At 39.9% G+C, this 17,166-nt stretch overlaps 1 protein-coding gene across 2 annotated transcripts in view; it reads right to left on the reverse strand.

The window, feature by feature from the left end:
- TOX (thymocyte selection associated high mobility group box) overlaps nt 1-12,847 on the reverse strand; it is a 222,732-nt gene extending 209,885 nt beyond the window's left edge. For both annotated transcript variants that reach the window (XM_067292333.1, XM_013954754.2), the window contains exon 1: nt 12,265-12,847. In XM_067292333.1, coding sequence (XP_067148434.1) covers nt 12,265-12,366 — 102 coding nt within the window. In that variant the 5' untranslated portion in view covers nt 12,367-12,847. The remainder of the gene's footprint in view (nt 1-12,264) is intronic.
- Nucleotides 12,848-17,166: the final 4,319 nt, after the last annotated feature.

Genomic DNA, 17,166 nt, shown 5'->3' on the forward strand with positions numbered 1-17,166 from the left:
GCTCCTCATTGTTGCCTTTGCTCATAGCACTGCAACTTGAATGTGTATCATGTTGAGGGAATCTTACTGTCAGATTACTACCTTTTCCATTTGCCATTCCCCTCTATTTTCTGCCTGTAACTCTTGAAAATCCCTGGGAGTGTCAGCTCTTAATAGATCTGACAGCCAAGGGTTTGCTTCATTAGAAATAAAGCAAAGTAAAAGTCATGTTTTTCTTCTTAAGATATCCATTTTTTTTAACTACTAAGAGCTAATTGACATTCAAGACGTAACTGGGCAAAATACAGGTTAGCCTAGAGTTAAATCAAGAGTTAACAGGCTCGGTACAGGAGCTAGCGTCCCACAGAAGGTGGTTGGACAAGGGGATGTGCCCCAGCCTAGCAGCCTCATGATTCAACAAGTGGTTGGCATCCTCCATTCCCACCCTTTACACACGTATAAACTGAAACTGCAGTTTGGCCCCACGCAAAAGGGTAAAAAGGCAAAAGGCAGCCAGTTTGCTTTTCATCCAAGAGCACTGGCAAACAAAGAAAAAACTTTTTGACTAAGTAACAATTCCTTCCCAGGGGTCCTTCTGGAAAAGTGCAACTATCACCCTCCTTTAGATTTCAATGTCTCTGTACAGGCACAAAACCCTAATTCAGTTAAAAGTTCCCCGCAACTGTAATGCAGCTCTGCTTTCAGTTGCTGAGGCTTTATCATCTTAAAAAAAAAAAATGCAGTCAACGTTGTGGTTTCTGATGTAAAATGAAACTTGGAATCTAATTCAAGACATCAAAATATGACAAGTACTCATAATAATGAATCTTTGGCTTTGTCATTCTCACCTGCAATGGTCTTTGCTATGGAAAATGTTTAAGTGCCATTTTGCAAAGATGTATCATTTACTGTTCTTAAGGAAAAAAGAATATATATTTAAACTTCCATTACAGTTGATATCAAAACCCTGTCTTATTATTAGGCTCAAAACTGATGTATCTGCCAGTCCTTACCTAGTAAATCTCCCATTAAAGCATGAGTTTTGCCAAAATAGTGTGGCCAGTACGTTTAAGAAAGCCAGTATGTCTAAGAAAGCCTGTTATCACTCACACATATAAAGAACGCCTCACCATTTCTCCACGTCTTTTATAAAGGCGCAAGATTCAAGGGCAGTCTGCCTCAGTAAATTTTTCCATTTGCTTTTTTTTTTTTGACTGATTTTGTTCAAAGTACTCTTGGAAAAAAAGAAGTAGAAAGATAAACCCACTTGTCTTAGCAAATGCCACAAGAAAAATATATTCTAGCAATCTTTGGCCAGCTTACAACTGAAATGAGTTTACATATTAAAATACCTCTTAATTTTGTTTCTGAAATTCTGAAAACTTATTGCACACATTCTTCTTCTGAAAATCACAGAAATATTTTGCTTTATAGCTCACTTGCATGCACTTTTTATCTCTCTTTGGAAAATATATCAATTGTGTATTAAAAAAGTATTTTGGCATGGCTGACCTGTAGAGATATGGAGCTAAGCAGAGTCAGTGAATCCACTCACTCTGATATGCACACATGATATGCAATTAAAATCTCCATTCACATTCCTACGGGGTTGTCAATCAAGAGAAAAGCCTTTTTGACAACATCCAGTGAAGCGTACCAACTAACTGCTGAACAGGAACTTAAACAGTGACAGCTTTTGTTACTAGCAAGAACGGATTTTACCAAGATTGGGTTTAGTTTCTAAAGAAATCATTATGTTAAAATTTGGGGGGCTTTTCATTAAAAATGAAAATGTGTCACAAAGCTATTGTGTGTGAAGCTATCATATTATGTAATACATGAGGGTTATCAGATATATGTGAAAAAACCCTCTAACCTTTCTTGGCTGTAGGAAACAATTTAACCTTTCATATTTAGAACAATGAACAATGATTACAAGCTAGTTTATAGGGAGAAGAGGACATTTTTCTAATTGTATTTTGTCTATTTGGTAGGTGCTAAAGAGTATCTTTTATAACATTCTAAGATGCCTGGCCACAAAATGAACACTGTAAAAAGCCTGCACTACCAAAAATGATACAGTTAACGCTTTATTACTGAAGCACTGGAAAATTACGTGGAGCAATTATTTGTAACTCTGAAAACATCTTAGCTTTTAATTAATGAAAATAGAGTAAATAGTACATAAAAAAAGTCTTTGATAAACATTGCAGATGCCAACATTTACTTTTTAATACCTAATCAGATAACGTACAACTCATAATAGCATTAGCGTACTTTAAAATCATATCTATAAAGGTAAAACAGTAAAAATAAATAGATCGTTATTAATCTGCTGCTTGTGTTTTGACCACTAACCTTGAACTACAGTTTTCAAACATGTTAATATTATTAGATATTGAAATATTTGCCTCTTACTTATCAGGCTCTGTAACTGAAGAGAGAGCAGATGCATCCTGACTATTAACAGTCATGACAAATTGCCTTACTAATGAATGTTACACACTGAAAGTGCCATAACTGATTAAACTACAATTTCCCACTACCAGATAGAGAGAGACTTGGGAACTCCAGCAGTGGACAACTCTGATGTTCTGCCAACAGGCCTTCAGGGCACAGTGTGGTATTTAGAAAAACACACTGTAAATTCCATATGAATATATTCTGAAAAACTATGTGTATACAACAGGTTTGAAAGAACATCAGATGAAACAGCTTAGGTTTGTAGCTGATGAGCCATGTAAAATGGATGTGTTTTAACAATTTCTATATCTTTACAAGGCTGTGTTAAAGAATATTTCTGTTGGGTTCCTTTACCCCTCTCCCCACCTTCCCAAACATTGCTTGTGCTTTGCTTTCACATAAAATCTTTCTTTTGTCAGTCTCTTTGTTGGTGCAAAATTGGCAGCAGTTCAAATTCAAAGTACTCCTATTCATTTACTGACCATTAAACCAATGTCATTCTAGTTCACATCAGCCAGAGAGCTAAGCTCTAAAAAACATAAAAGGCTTGCTTCACCACTGACGAATAATGTGTACATTTTTACAGAGCTTAAACCTTACTGCTTTGCCTGAAACTAACAATACAGTATATCTTATCATTCCTTTTTCACAAGCAGGCAGCTGCTGAAATGCTTGCCACTTCAAAATATCAATTGCTTGCCAGAGTTGTCCTCAACACACCCTGTCAAACTCACGTATATTGTGCAATGAAAATGGTGCAGGACTGAAAGCTAGAAATTGTGTCAAATTCTGCTGTAAGGATATGATGTGCAAAGAACAACGTATGACAACCATAGAGACTACAAACAGTAGCAATGGAGCCAGACACTACATATATCACAACTGTGCCTGTACATATCTTATTGTATGCATTATATATTTAAAGCATGACAAATGTGTCATTGAAGCTATGTGCTACACCAAATAGAAACCCTTCAGCTAGTTAAGCTTTTTCATTTCTCTTGATGGAAGTGTAGTTGTATTCTTCTGCCCTCTGAACATTTGTTTGTAAATCACACAGCACAGAAAAACCATAAGGTTTTCAAAATGAGTAACAGAAAACAAAAGACAATACTACAAGATGAGAAAATGAGATTTTGTTCAATTAACACTTTTGCTTTTCTCTAAGGACACATAGCCAGGCTACCTTAAAGAATATCTGAGGCTATGCAAGAGAAATACAATGTCACTGTGCCCATAAATTACAGTATACCTAATTTTAATGCAGATAAGTGCTGGCCTATTGATTTGCATGTTTCCCTGGCAAAATGGAAATCCCATGTGAATATGTTCTTTGTCTGTAGAAAACGCATTTTAAAAAACCTTTATGAATACAGCAATCTATCCTAAAAAGGAAAACATAAGTCACTAACATAAAATTATGTATGAAGCCTAAAGGAAGTGTGCTTATAGATATATATACATATCTCTCTGGGTATGCATGTGTACATATGTGAATGCATGTGTTACACAACCACATAGTTTTTAGCACATAATTACATTTGCTTTAAAGAGTCTTCATTAATGAAAAAGAAAATCCAGTCTCTAAATACAATCTCAAATTAGCTGAGGAAAAATTGTAAATTGACAAAGTAAGTAACAAAGTAAGTTAATTACAAAGTGACCATGGAATACTAATCTTAAATTAAACTAAATTAAAGCAACTACAGAAGCTGCAACAAAACTGAAATGTTTAGGAGGCGAGCTTGGTACTACAAGCCACCACAGAAAGCAGGCTGCAAAACCTTAACACGCAAGATTCCAGGAGGGTCATTAACTGATATAATCCAACCTAAAATGAATAGATATGCTATTAAGGTGTTAATAAATATTTTGGAAAGAGAATAGGTGTTTTAGGTGCTTGGGGTTGCTGACCTTTGCTGTGTTTATTAGTGGGACAATGATGCATTATTAACACACAGCAGCTGTACCTGAACTGCTGCCATGAGCATAATAGCCTTTTATAGCCATCAGGGGAGTGAGATAGGAGGCCTTTATTAACCACTAGACATGATTAGCACATTATGTGAACTTTAGTAGGCAAATTATCTCTTATTGAAATATAACGTTGGTTATAACTAATTGTAAACATGATTTTAAAAACTTCTCAATGTAAAACTACAAGTTTTACTACCATTTAGCAAATTATTGGCTAGGCCACTAAAAAAAAAAAAAGGTTCTTTGCTTTTGTTTAATCTGCAAAAACAACCTCGCCTCAAAAAACTGATTGTACTATGATAAAACCACTGACGTGAATGACTTTCACATCATGAATATTATACTTCGGAACTATAATAAAACATAAATAGACATTTCCAACATAATTAAGAAAACTGATACTGAAGAAAAAAACTCGTTTTATATTTTTCTATAAGGAGTTCTTAAAAGATCAGTTTGCCAATACATTTTCAAGAGTTAACTTGAAAAAATAACACCATAATTCACTTCAAAAAGTTTAATTTTGGGAAGAATTATCCCATTAGCCTTTGCAACTGAACACAGCACTGAGAGTCCATTATGAGCAGTCTTTTATGCCCTAGCAGAAAGTCATTAACATAAAATAAATCATTATCTTTGATATTAAGCTTCTACTATATGCAGGTTTCTATGACTAATGTTCACAACTGTGTCCGCCAAATAAAAAATTATACTCTTTTGAAAGGTTATCTTCCGTTTTTACCATTATTTTTCCTTTTATTATTTATCATGACTTCAGGTTGATGCTAACATGATGATCATATAAGGAACAAATATTTTCTCTTATTCATGAACACAAACCTTGGCACTTTTGGTAACCGCAACCACAATATGGGTTCTAAGCTGGCTACTTATAATACAGGATAGATATTATGAATTTTCATAGCAAGTTCACTTTCTTTAAAATAAGCAATATGTAATGAAATAGAAATATATGTGTGTATATACAAATATAGTAGTATAGCTACAGTAGAAATTTATATGTACATATAATCTTTTCACTTTTCTGGCAGGAACTGTCTGGATAAATCTTTTGCTAGGTCTCACATTGTGGACATACTTCCCTTACTGACTATTTTCCTTAAGCACAGGTTATCACTTTCTGATTTCAGAGTTCTGATTTCTTGTTGTATATAGAAAAAATAACTGAAGTTCACTGGAGATTTCATTAATATAACAGAAATATATTCCAGCTACAGTAACTTCTGTTTAAACTTTAAGACCATACGATCATCAATAACAAAAGCAGGAGACAAAAGTACTACAACAGCAGTTCTATTTCCATGCTTAGCCAGCAGTACCTTTGAAAAAGCCACTCATGCCACTTTTGATTGGTAGAGAGAGGTTTAACAGTCAAGACTGTGAATGCTAAAACATTCTGACATTTCCACTAACCTGGATTTGTCAGATGCTCATGTAATTCAAGTATGTTTTGCAACTTAGAAGGTAGTGTATTTCTTGGGAGGAAACCATACTACCAGGGTCTATATCGAATCTAATATCAGCCTAGCAATAAATACTAAATGAACAGTTCAAAAACAGTGTTAGCATATGTGCATTTGAAAGATAAGATATAAATATTAGTAGACCCATATGAAATTCAAATGCTAAAAATAAATTACATACTGCAAACACAAGAAGCAAAAGAAAACCACAAACATTACAAATGGCAGTAGCAGCAAGATCTCTGCTGTAAAAACAATTTTAACTCTGAAGATTTAAATCAAGAATTAAGCATTTCCATCAATATCTTGATTTACTAACCTAAAACTTAAAAAAAAATAAAAAAGCAGATATTTGAGCAAAAGAGAGGGAGAAGAAATTTTCTTCTGTGCACTTGCTGCTGTGGAAGTCAGTGGCTGTTGCTGCTGCTGACACTAGGCAATCTGTGCCTAACCATAGAATAGTGCAATGTTGCCATTTTCGAACTGAATGCTGTAGGGAAAAATGTTATGACCAAGAAAATCTCATTTGAGTTAATGTAAATTCCATTTCTTAAAGTATTATGGAAACATTGCTATAATTAACAGTCTGTTGGCGTTTCCATTATAAACTATGTTTTAGAGCAGTTTATAACTTGGCATTTTTAATGAGAAATTACTCCTTGGGCAGAAAATTGGTACCTAGACTGTATAACAACAACAACAAAAACATTTGAATTTGGTTAAGTCATAGCTAAAATGAGTATTTTAGTGTATGCAACCCATGGTAGACACCCACAGAGCATGTGTCCACTTCACAAAAATAAACAAAGCTGCCACTAATTGCCACTGCTGCCAGTTCCTGAAGCTAAGGACTGAACTGATCCAGGCACTATCCTCTCACTACGAGAAGTGGTGCTTTCAGGTCACTTTTGAGTTATGCTGTAAGAGCAGTTAAGGGAAGCTTTTTACTTCTACGATCTCAGCTTTGTTATATCTGCCATCAATACAAGATTTAAATATCCAAGAATTTCGATCTAAATCCTACCATGATTTGGGCATTTCTTTGCTTAATAAAAATCATGTTATATGCAAATGTTATACACAGTCCATCTTCTCATGCTTCTGTGCAGTGTTACCAAAAAGAGAAAGTACTGCTAAAATGGGAAGTTGAGGACAGGAGGATGCTCAGTTCTTCCTGTTAAAGTGTGATCATCCACAACAGGCACCGAATTCAGTGGGCATTGACTGCCCAGTGCTCCACAGCAGCGAGTCCTTCCTATGAATGCTCTTTGGTTTAATGCAACCACCAAAGCTGCTGCAGGCATCTCACTGTAGCATGTTTCATATCCAGCATTCTTAATAGTTTATGGTTTTCACTTTTTTCAGTGGACCCCACCACAGGCTGGTTGGGGGTAATGCTCTAAAGATAAAATACAACATTTCTGATAAAACAGTAAAATCTAATTTTTCTCAAAGTACTAATGTTTGGCCAAAAAATCCCAAAAACAGAATGACTGTGAATACTTTGGTTTATAATACATCCATAGAAAGAGTTCTCAAAAGCACATCCATAAATCAGTTTCTATATTCCACTAAAATTGGGACCACAGCTTTTCTGAAACACTGGAATTTAAGGATTTAAGGCATATTTGAAGTTTGCCTGTATCTCTGAGACTACATTCTAAGGTATAGTAACCCATGAAAGAAAAGTTCATCTCACTTCTTTCCATGAGATAATTTTGGAAACTAACTAAAAGGCTTAATATTTTTAAAAATCAACAATCAACAACCAATGTAACTTTTTAACCCTTTCTTTAAGTAATGTAACTGTTTAATATTTTCTTAAAGAAACACCAACAAATTTCAAGTCTGATCCTAACGTAGTACGGGTTACGATAGTTATCTAAGGGGGAAAATACCAAAAATAAATAAATGCTGAATCTATTATGTCAGCATAATCTAAAATTCTGCCAAATCACTAACACAAGAATTCAGCACTCTTTTAGAGCACTGGCCTTCCCAAATTCTGTTTCTGTATTTCAGAGATACAGTGGACAGTAGCGAGCCCCTGGAAACAACGTACACTTTGTAAACAGTCATGGAACATTTTATGAAGAGTAGTTTCTATGGTGGGGTTAAGCTTACGCAGTAAATTATTCTAAATGTTGTATAAAAATATATGTACTTTTAGTCCACGGAATTCTAGTTACTAGCAGTATTACAAAGTACTGTACTGTCCCTCCCTCTCCGCTTTTGTCCAATATTACTCTGCTTTTTTTCATTTTGATGGGTTTTGCTTCCCCCTCACTCTTTTTTCTCTGTATCCCTCTGTTTAAAAACAACTATAGTCTATTACTTTACCTCTGCTGTCTGACTGTATTTTTCCACTGCATTGACAACTACCAGTGAGTACAAGAAAGATGAGTTGTAGGCTCCTTTATTTTTGAACCAGGTAGCAAATCACAGAAGAATCTAGTGCATAATTCTGCAAGGCTAACCATTGGGAGCAGTAAAGACCATTATTTTCTCCCTACGGTTGGCAGGGGTCAGCATCCCTGTCATTAGCTGTGTCAAACCATAATTATGTAACTGCACTTTATGTGAGAAGATATCTGAAAACACTGTAAAACTACAAGTATGAAAATATACCAATTCTTCTTAAAGTACTGATAGAAGCAATCTTTGGAGGTGACACTTCAAAAAGAAAAGCAAAAAATAATTGTATTTATTGCTCTCTGCGTAAACATTTGAACTTTTAATCTGACTTCTTCAAGTACTTCAAAATCCCTGACCATATTCTACTATTGAATTAATATACTATGATTATCAAAGTTATTTCTTTTGTAACATTCACCTCAATTAAGGAACGTGATCCTTCTTAAAATAAACTTCAACTGAGCAGACTACTCTTATTAGCCTGTACATGTCTGAAATGCAATTATGCTTCAAGTTTCAAGAGGCGAACAGTACTAACCCCAACTCTAAATCTGCCTGTCCAGTGTAAGAGCTCCACTGTGTTATTTCAAAGACTGACCTATATGCAGCAACATACCGTCCAGCCTGTCTGTTTATATAAGAGATACCTCACACAGTTGTCGTAACCAACATTGTTTGCATTGTTCTTTCACTTTTCTCCCTCCATGGGTAATACGAGAGAAACAAGGAAAAGGCTGCATAACAACATATGCACAGCATAATGATCTTTCACAGCAGAGAGAGAAATGTTAGGTTAATAGGCTTAGAATGTTATTTTAGGTTTATAAAATAAAGATCTAAGCAGTCTTCTGAAACAAAGACTGCCAGCTGAAAATCATAAGATAAGATGGGACTGTTTGAATCTACGCTATTGCATTTGACTACGGAAAAATGCACTGTCAATACCTCCAATACACATATTTGTGAACCCACTCATATGCTACGAACAATCATTTGATGAGGAAAAAAATCCCAGTATTAACAGAACAATTATAAAACTTAAAAGCCTAAGTATTTGTGGAATACACTCCAAATTATCAGCAGCTCAGGTAGACTTACAACATAGTTTACCAAAATCTTCCATATTCATCTAAAAGAAAAAAGCTAAGTATGAAAACAAGGGCCAAATCCACCAGTAAGTGTTCAAAGCAAGCTTTTACTAACTTTATAGGAAACAAGATCCAGTTCTGAATGAGTTCTGCAGAATTTAGTCAAAGGTAAACAACTAATCAAGACCAGACCATCACTCTACTCCAGAATATGGATCCACCACACGCCTGCAATCACCTCCTTTACTAGTGGAGATCAACTGCAAACAGCCAACCAAACTTCCTGAGCAGAAAATTCTGCAGGCCCCCTTGCAAACTTCCTAAACACGCACAGCATGAACATGAGTGACAGAGTAATACCGTAACATGACTACATGTTTAGAACAAGTCAGATAAGTTTTCACAGCAATGTTAATCATGCTGGGTGAAGGGAGAGAGTGAAGGGGGTGAAAAATGAAATGTTCAGTAAACGTATGCCTCTCAGGGCCTAGCAAACCTACTCCGTCCATTTAATATAATCAACGGTCAGTGGCAAAGACATCTGATAGAGACATTCATCCTATACTCAGTATCTTACATGAAACATTCCTTGTAAGTCTTTTCCAAGCATAAAACATATGTCTTATGACTGTGCATTTTTAAGTACATTATCAGTTCAGGCAAAGTGAAATAGAAGAGTTACAACTTGTCTACTGAATGAGTGTCTCATTTGCATTTAAAAAGAACAGTTTGCTCCCTCATACATGGCATGACTTAAAAGAAACTTTAACCGGCTAGTAAAAAAATTCTGAAAACGACTTTCTAAATTAATATATTTGATTTGCAGTGCAACCCACCAAAAATGATTTAAGGAACTTAATTGGAAAATGATTTAATATATTGAAGTAATTCCTGATTTTCCAAAGCATTTAACTTTTAAATTAAATCTGGCCGACTATCTCAAGAATGATGAGTGAAATGTGTATTCAAGTCATTACCTTCTTTTTGAAGCTTTAAATCACTGATAGGTTTAATAACGTTTGTCCAGTTTCATTGCCAAATGGGTCTTCAGACACTTCGGTGCTTAGGTCATTAATTCTACCCCAAGCTTCATACTTGGCAATGCTTTATGGTTACAATTCACAAAAACAGGCAACAGAGAAAATAATAGCAACTCACAGATCAAGGGTAGTAGCTTCATGATTACTAAAAGCACTTAAAAACTTAAAACACATATACATGCTTGTAGGCATCTGGACTCTCCCTACTGAACAAAGTTCACTCTCTGCACAAACTTCTGCTCTATATGGCAGGCTAGACAGATACTGCAAAATACAGCTACTTAAAACACTTGCTAATAATCATACCTCTGGGATCTCTCTTGAAATATCCTTAGGCATCCACCACAAAGGGCCAGATTTATCCCTGAATTCTATAACTCCATTGAGTGTATGTGAATTGCAGCCAGGATGAATTTGGTCCTTTCTGTTGTGATTGGTAGATCGGACCATGTGGGAAATCTTTCCTGAAAACTGAGAGGGTTTCATCCCAGTGCTGCAGCCTCTGCGCTTTTAAAACAGGCATATTCTATTTTGTTATTTATCTCTGAATCTAGGCAGCTGCCAGGAACGAAAGAGATGGCTCTAAATATCGTTCTGACACGTGAACCCGCCGTGACAATAGGCGAGTGCAAAACAATGCTGTTCGCAAACGGGTCGGAGCGAGCGGAGCGCCCCTGCCGGGGCGCGCACCGGGCACCTCGCCCCGCGCCCGCGCAGTCCCCCGCGCCCGCGCAGCGCCCCGCCGAAACGGCCAGTCCGCAAGCGAGGACCACGCGCGCTGCAAGCGGCGGAGCTCGCCGTGCAAAAACATCTGCTGCAGCCCGCAACAACAGACTTCCAAGACGGACGGGAAACAGGCGCCTAAACACGCAGGTTTAGGCAGATCTTTAGCGAAGTGCCTGCTCACGGCTCTCTCCCCTGGCAGGGGGGTGTGCTCCAGAAGTGCTCTGGGTAGCTCGCACTTCCTGATTATTTCCTCTGGCCAGCGTTTTATTCATGTGCAAAGCCCATTCCGTAACAGCAGAGAAAGTGCAGCTCATGCATAAAGCACCAGCTGGCTCAGGCCACAGAGGCAGTAACAATGCAACAACCCCGGCCCCTTGCTCGGCTGCAAAAGTAATGCGAAGTGTTCTGGGAACGCAGCACCAAACTAACGTAATCAAACCCAGCGCCTGGGCTAACGCGACTCTCCTTTGCAATTCCTCCTTCCCCAGGGCTCGGGGAACTAAAACTTGGCTCCTCGCAGACACTGACCCTGTTTGCAGCAATTTAATCAAGTTACAGAGAGATCAGTGAGGCAGTTGCACAGCCGGGACAAAGTCGAGCCCCTGTGCTGAACCAACTTGTCACCCTATTTTATTGTGCATATACACACACATGCACACACAAACGTGCTCCCAGCACCGCCAAGTACCGCTTTGACATATATGAACTGTAGGGCACCCGGTGGCGCAGAGAGTTTCGCCGGTTTGTGGCAGACGCTGGGTGGTTTTTTGTTGTTATTACTAGGAGACCGAGGGACCTGGAGATCCAGGTCTTCCACATGAACATCTCTTTCCACGCTGTTTCGCGGAAAGGGAAGATGTTACGGAAAATGCTCCCCACCACCACCACCACAGCCGCCCCCGAACCGCCCCGGGATGTGTTTTGGAGCCCGGCCGCGGGAGCCCCGCGGGCGCCGCCGCTGCCCCTCGGCTCCACCGGGAAACTTGGTGCGCGGCTCGCCAAGCGCAGCCCCGCGCATGCAAAGCACCGCGACAACAGCACAGACCCGACAGCACAGATAAAACACCTCGGACGACACAAAACATGAGTCACCTTGTTGCAATAGTAGGGGTCCAGGCAGGGGGAAGGTCCCAAACAAGGCGTATCAGGAGCGGCTGCAGGCTGAGGAGGTGGCGAATAAAATCTTACGTCCATTTCACTAAAACATCAAGCAAACTCCTTTCCTTTTCTTTTTTGTGTGTGTGTGTTGTTGTTAACGTTCGTGCAAAAAGGGGTGTGTGTGTGTGTGTGTGTGCGTGTGAGGGGAGGGGGGGTACACAACAAGACTGAGAAGAATAAAAAAGAGGTGCCTGACTTCAGTAGTCAAAGAAACACCTTCCCTGCCTCACATCCGTTTGTGGTTTGTAAAGAAAAAAAAATCTCTTCCAAAAAAGCACCGGTCTGCAGATGTCTGCAAGAGAATCAACAAACCCTCCTTCTTCTGCAGCAGGGCAGGTAACTTCGAGTACTTATTGTTTCCCCACACATCGGCACCGGGGCGCTAGCTCTGTGTGTGCCTCTCTTTATGGGAGTCTCGGAGTTGGTTCCTTTCTCCCTCCCTCCCTCTCGCTCGCTCGCTCTGTTCTTTTCTCTTTCTTTTTTATTTGTTTGTTTGGCTTTTTTTTTTCTTTTGGTGGCGGTGTATTTTGGTTGCCCTCCACCGTGAGGAGCGGGGCCGGGGGCAGGCAGCGGCCGCAGCACCCCCGGGGGCGAGGGGGTCCGCCCGGGAGGGAATGGCCGCCCGGCCCGGCCCGGCCCGGCGCGGCTCGGCGCGGCTCGGCTCGGCTCGGCTCGGCTCGGCTCGGCGGGGGACGCGGCGCGCTCCGCCGGCGGAGTCGCTGCTCCGAGTGTGCTTCACACAAAGGGGCTGGCGGGGGAAGAGCCATTTGCGGCCGCCGGGGACGTGGCTGGGAGCCGCGGAGAGGGGGCGCTGCCGCGCCCGCCATCCCGCCGCCGTCCCCTCCCTCCCTCCCTCCCTCCGCCGCCCGCCCGGCCCCCGGCGCCCGCCGCGCCGCGCCGCCCGGCCCCCGGCCGTTACTATGGCACCCCCGCGGCGCGGCCTGCCGCGGCGCCGGCCCGGCCCGGCCCGGGGGCGGAGGGCAGCGGCGCCGCCGGCGGGCGGAGGGCGGTCGTGGGCTGCCGCGGGGGTCGGCCCCGGGGCCCGGCCAGCCCCGGCCGCAGGCTGCCTCTGGCGGGCTGCGAGGAGCGGTCGGAGCCTCCGGCCGGTGTCCACGGCCGTTTTAGAAAGGGTGGGGGGCCGCTAAGGTGCGAGGGGCCGAAAGCTGTGAGGGACCGCAAAGGTGCGAGGGGCCGCCACGGTGGTGGTCGGGCCAGGCGCCCCGTGCCGCCGCCTCTCCTCCCAGGTCCGTGCGTCTTCGCCTGGCCTGCCGGGGCCGCACCGCGAGCGGGACGTTGCGGGTTGGGCGAGCGCTTCACCTCCTGTTCAGCGGGGTAAAAGCCATGGCGGAGAGCGCCGGGGCAGGCGTTAAGGTGTGATCCGGGCGCGCGCCTCGGCAGACGCACAGCGAGTAAGAAGAAGCGCTCATGAAAAGCTTTGCAAACTGGGGTCTGGCTCCTTATTTTGCCATGCTTGGGCCTGGCAGTGCTGTGGGCAGTGCTGGCACCAGGCACATCCTGGCTAAAAAAAGGACAGAGGAGTGAAAATCGAGATGGGCAAATAGGGGAGAAAGAAAAAGCAACAGAATGGGGTGATGAAAACAGGAGCAAAATTAGCTGCAAACGGGGTATTAACAAAGGAAGGTTGGGAAACCAGGCAGTGACATGGAGGAGAGGGATTGACTGGGAAAACAAGATTTAACAGACAAAAACAATGAAAGAAATGGTGACTTCAGGACACCATGAGCAATCCCACTGGGTTTCCTGCTGAGTCTCTCTGGTAGTTTTAATCACGACAGAAGGGGTGGAAGAGAAAAGACTCAGGAAAGAGGAAAGATGCCATAGTAAGCTTAAATGCCATACCAAGAAATTGTTTATGGAAAGAGTGTCTTTTCCTTCTCCATTAAATAAAAACAAAATTAGTGACCTCCAGCCAAGTAAGTCAAGATTAGTGGGAATGTTTACATCTACAAAATGAGCTCATGAACATTTGCATCACAAAACAATTGGAATCTGAAGAACTTTTAAGAAGAAATGCAATGCACATTTTCAAACAAAAGTCTCTCACAATTATTGCAAAAAAAACATTTCAAGTTGCCTCAGTATTAAGGAGGAACAAATCACAGATTTCAGGCAAATAAATCACTATTTGGGTGAGGATCTATAATCAATGTCTCAGATATTTTGATTTTCTAAAGAGTGCTTCAAGGCAGTGATTAAGTCATGTCTCTTCTCTACATCTAACAACCTAGTTTCAGTAAAGCTTAATTACCTGAAAAAATATACTTTCTCTGAAGATTTTTAGTTGTCAGTTCAACACAATCTAAGTCTGATGTGACAAAAAATGTTTTCCTTAAAGTTCTATCTCTCCATGCAATTACAAAAGAATCTCCACTTTCATTTTTCAATAAATTTTATATCCCTTAAGGCCATGGAGAAAAACTTGAAAATATGATCCAGAAGAAGCTCCAGAAAGCAAAGGGAAAGAAATTAACATAATTAAAAATCACATAATTTTTTGGAGTGTGACTCATTATTTTTTTTGTTTGGGATTAGACATTTTGAAAGTTTAAAAATCCTAAAAAGACTTTCCTTTGCAAGAAATCTGACTACTCGATGCTTGACAGATACATCACTATTGCAAATGGCTGATATGTGGACCATAATTTGACAAAGTGAATGGGAGACAGATTGCAAACTCTGTATTGAAAAGCTGCTTTTAAGGAACTTGTTATTCGTGGAGCATGGATTATTTTTCAGCCTTTTGTGGAGAAAGATAATAAAGATACTGATTCTAGAAAAGTTTGTCTAGATAAACATTCAAGTTTATTCACATGCAGCTAGGCTAATGCAGCGCTAGAGATGTCAATACCCAAATGACTAGGATGTATGACGTTAAAAAAACTACAGATTTAGATTTTTATTCATATGAAATATTGCTGACTATTGCCTAAAGAAAGGTTTCAAGTTCCTAGGAGTCTGTCTGTAGGAGTTTACAACTTTACCATTTGCTTTGTACAACACTTCAGATTATTTTCAGTACTTAATGGTGCAGGCTTTGAGCATTATAAAATTTTTGCTACTGCTTGCATAGATGATTTAATCATCAAGATGGTAAAAACACCTGGGATTTGTTGCAGTTACCTGTAGAATTGGTAAAAAATAAAAAGTTATATTTATTAATCTCTTAAGTGTTCTTCTGTTTTGTAGGAGACATTTTCTCTGGGGTTTTCTGAATAATGCATTTGTGAAGACTGGACCTGAAAATGTTAATACTGTTGTAGATTTTCTGCCTATGGACTGAGAAAGCAAAGCCATTTCCAGGATAATTCAGTGGTATATCAAACTTGGGCATTTTAGCTCATGTAGGTGTATTTTCTAGAAAAAAGTTGCAGTAGATTAAAGGGCATGAATCAGTTTTTAAACACTTAAAAGGAAAGAACATTTGTTCAGAAGGGCACTGAGTTTTTAAAGTTATTCAGCATTCAAGTGAACATCTCCAAAATAGTCTTGACAGAGGTTCGTATACCAGCATATGAGAAGAGTGTCACTGCTTTTCTCATATGAATAGGAACTAATGCCTTGAGAAACATGTCCTGTATCTGCTGATACTAAAAAAGTTGTAATTCTTTTAAATACTATCTTCTGGAGTGAAACTATATAGTATTCTCCATGCAGTGGAGAACTGTTCTGAAACCCTTTGCCAAAGCCCTTGCCAAACAATGTTGTGGATGCAAGAGGTTTACATAGCAGACAGAGAGGTATTTCAAAGAGACCTAAGGAGGCCATTAGTAAACCATAAATGGATCAGTAACTCCTTCGATCTGAAAATAGCTGGAGCTAGAGACACTAGAAGGAGGGGACAAGTATCCTACATGCTTGCCCTCTCTTCACTCTTCCACACTTAAGCCATTGTTGGAGGCTGTACGCAGCCTTGGTCTGAACCAGTACAGTCATTCGCATGTTCTCATGTAGGGCTGTAATGGTTAGAGGTTTAGAATTATTAGAACCAAATAAGTATGTCCAAGATGACAAGTCATTTTCTTGTCTGCCCTAATGTCTCCCTCAACAGCGCTGTCTACTCTACTGGGGGCTATCAGTGGTCATAAATCATGTTGTCAGCCAAAGAGAGGTGAAAGTATCTTAGTTTGAAAGAGAATCTAGCCCAATATTTTTTTTTTGTCTTAATCTTATGCATCTGATACCCAGTTTTATTTGGGATCTCCAGACAAGATGTCTGATCCTCTATTATAAAGATAATATTTCTTGGTTTTCCTCGGAAGAAGGAAATGTGAGACTGTCATGATAGTTTATTACTTTACATAGGTGCCCAAGATCCTTTTTATGAGGTTGGCTCTTCTTTAAAGAGAAGTTTTCTCCTACATGTTTAAGAACAGCTGGACTGGAAAATCTTTCTTTTTTTCTTCTTTTGTGGGCTGAACTTCGGGAGCTAGGAGGTCAAGATGAGCTAAAAGGGGAGCCATGAGATTTTGCTGGGAAGATCTCTGCTGCTGTAATTCTTGCCTTAGTTACAGACACAGACAACTATTTGAGAACAAAGCTCAGCACTCATCAATTTCTAGAGAGTAGTTAATTAAGTAATAATAGGATGAAGAGTCTATCCCTTTTGTGTATATGTCCTGTTTCATGCCCTTAAAGTGAGTATGACACGTGGATCTGGGAAGATACAAAAGATAATGATATTAAGATTATACAATATTTAAAACAAAGTAATTAATCTGGCCTTTTCATTAGAATGAACTCAAATCCTTTAAGAAATTGATTCATTTTAAATGTTGTTGACATTGTGGTTTTACCCTCATAAGTGAGTGTAAATCA

This window comes from Apteryx mantelli, chromosome 2 (assembly GCF_036417845.1).
Source record: "Apteryx mantelli isolate bAptMan1 chromosome 2, bAptMan1.hap1, whole genome shotgun sequence".
Classification (NCBI taxonomy): Eukaryota; Metazoa; Chordata; class Aves; order Apterygiformes; family Apterygidae; genus Apteryx; species Apteryx mantelli.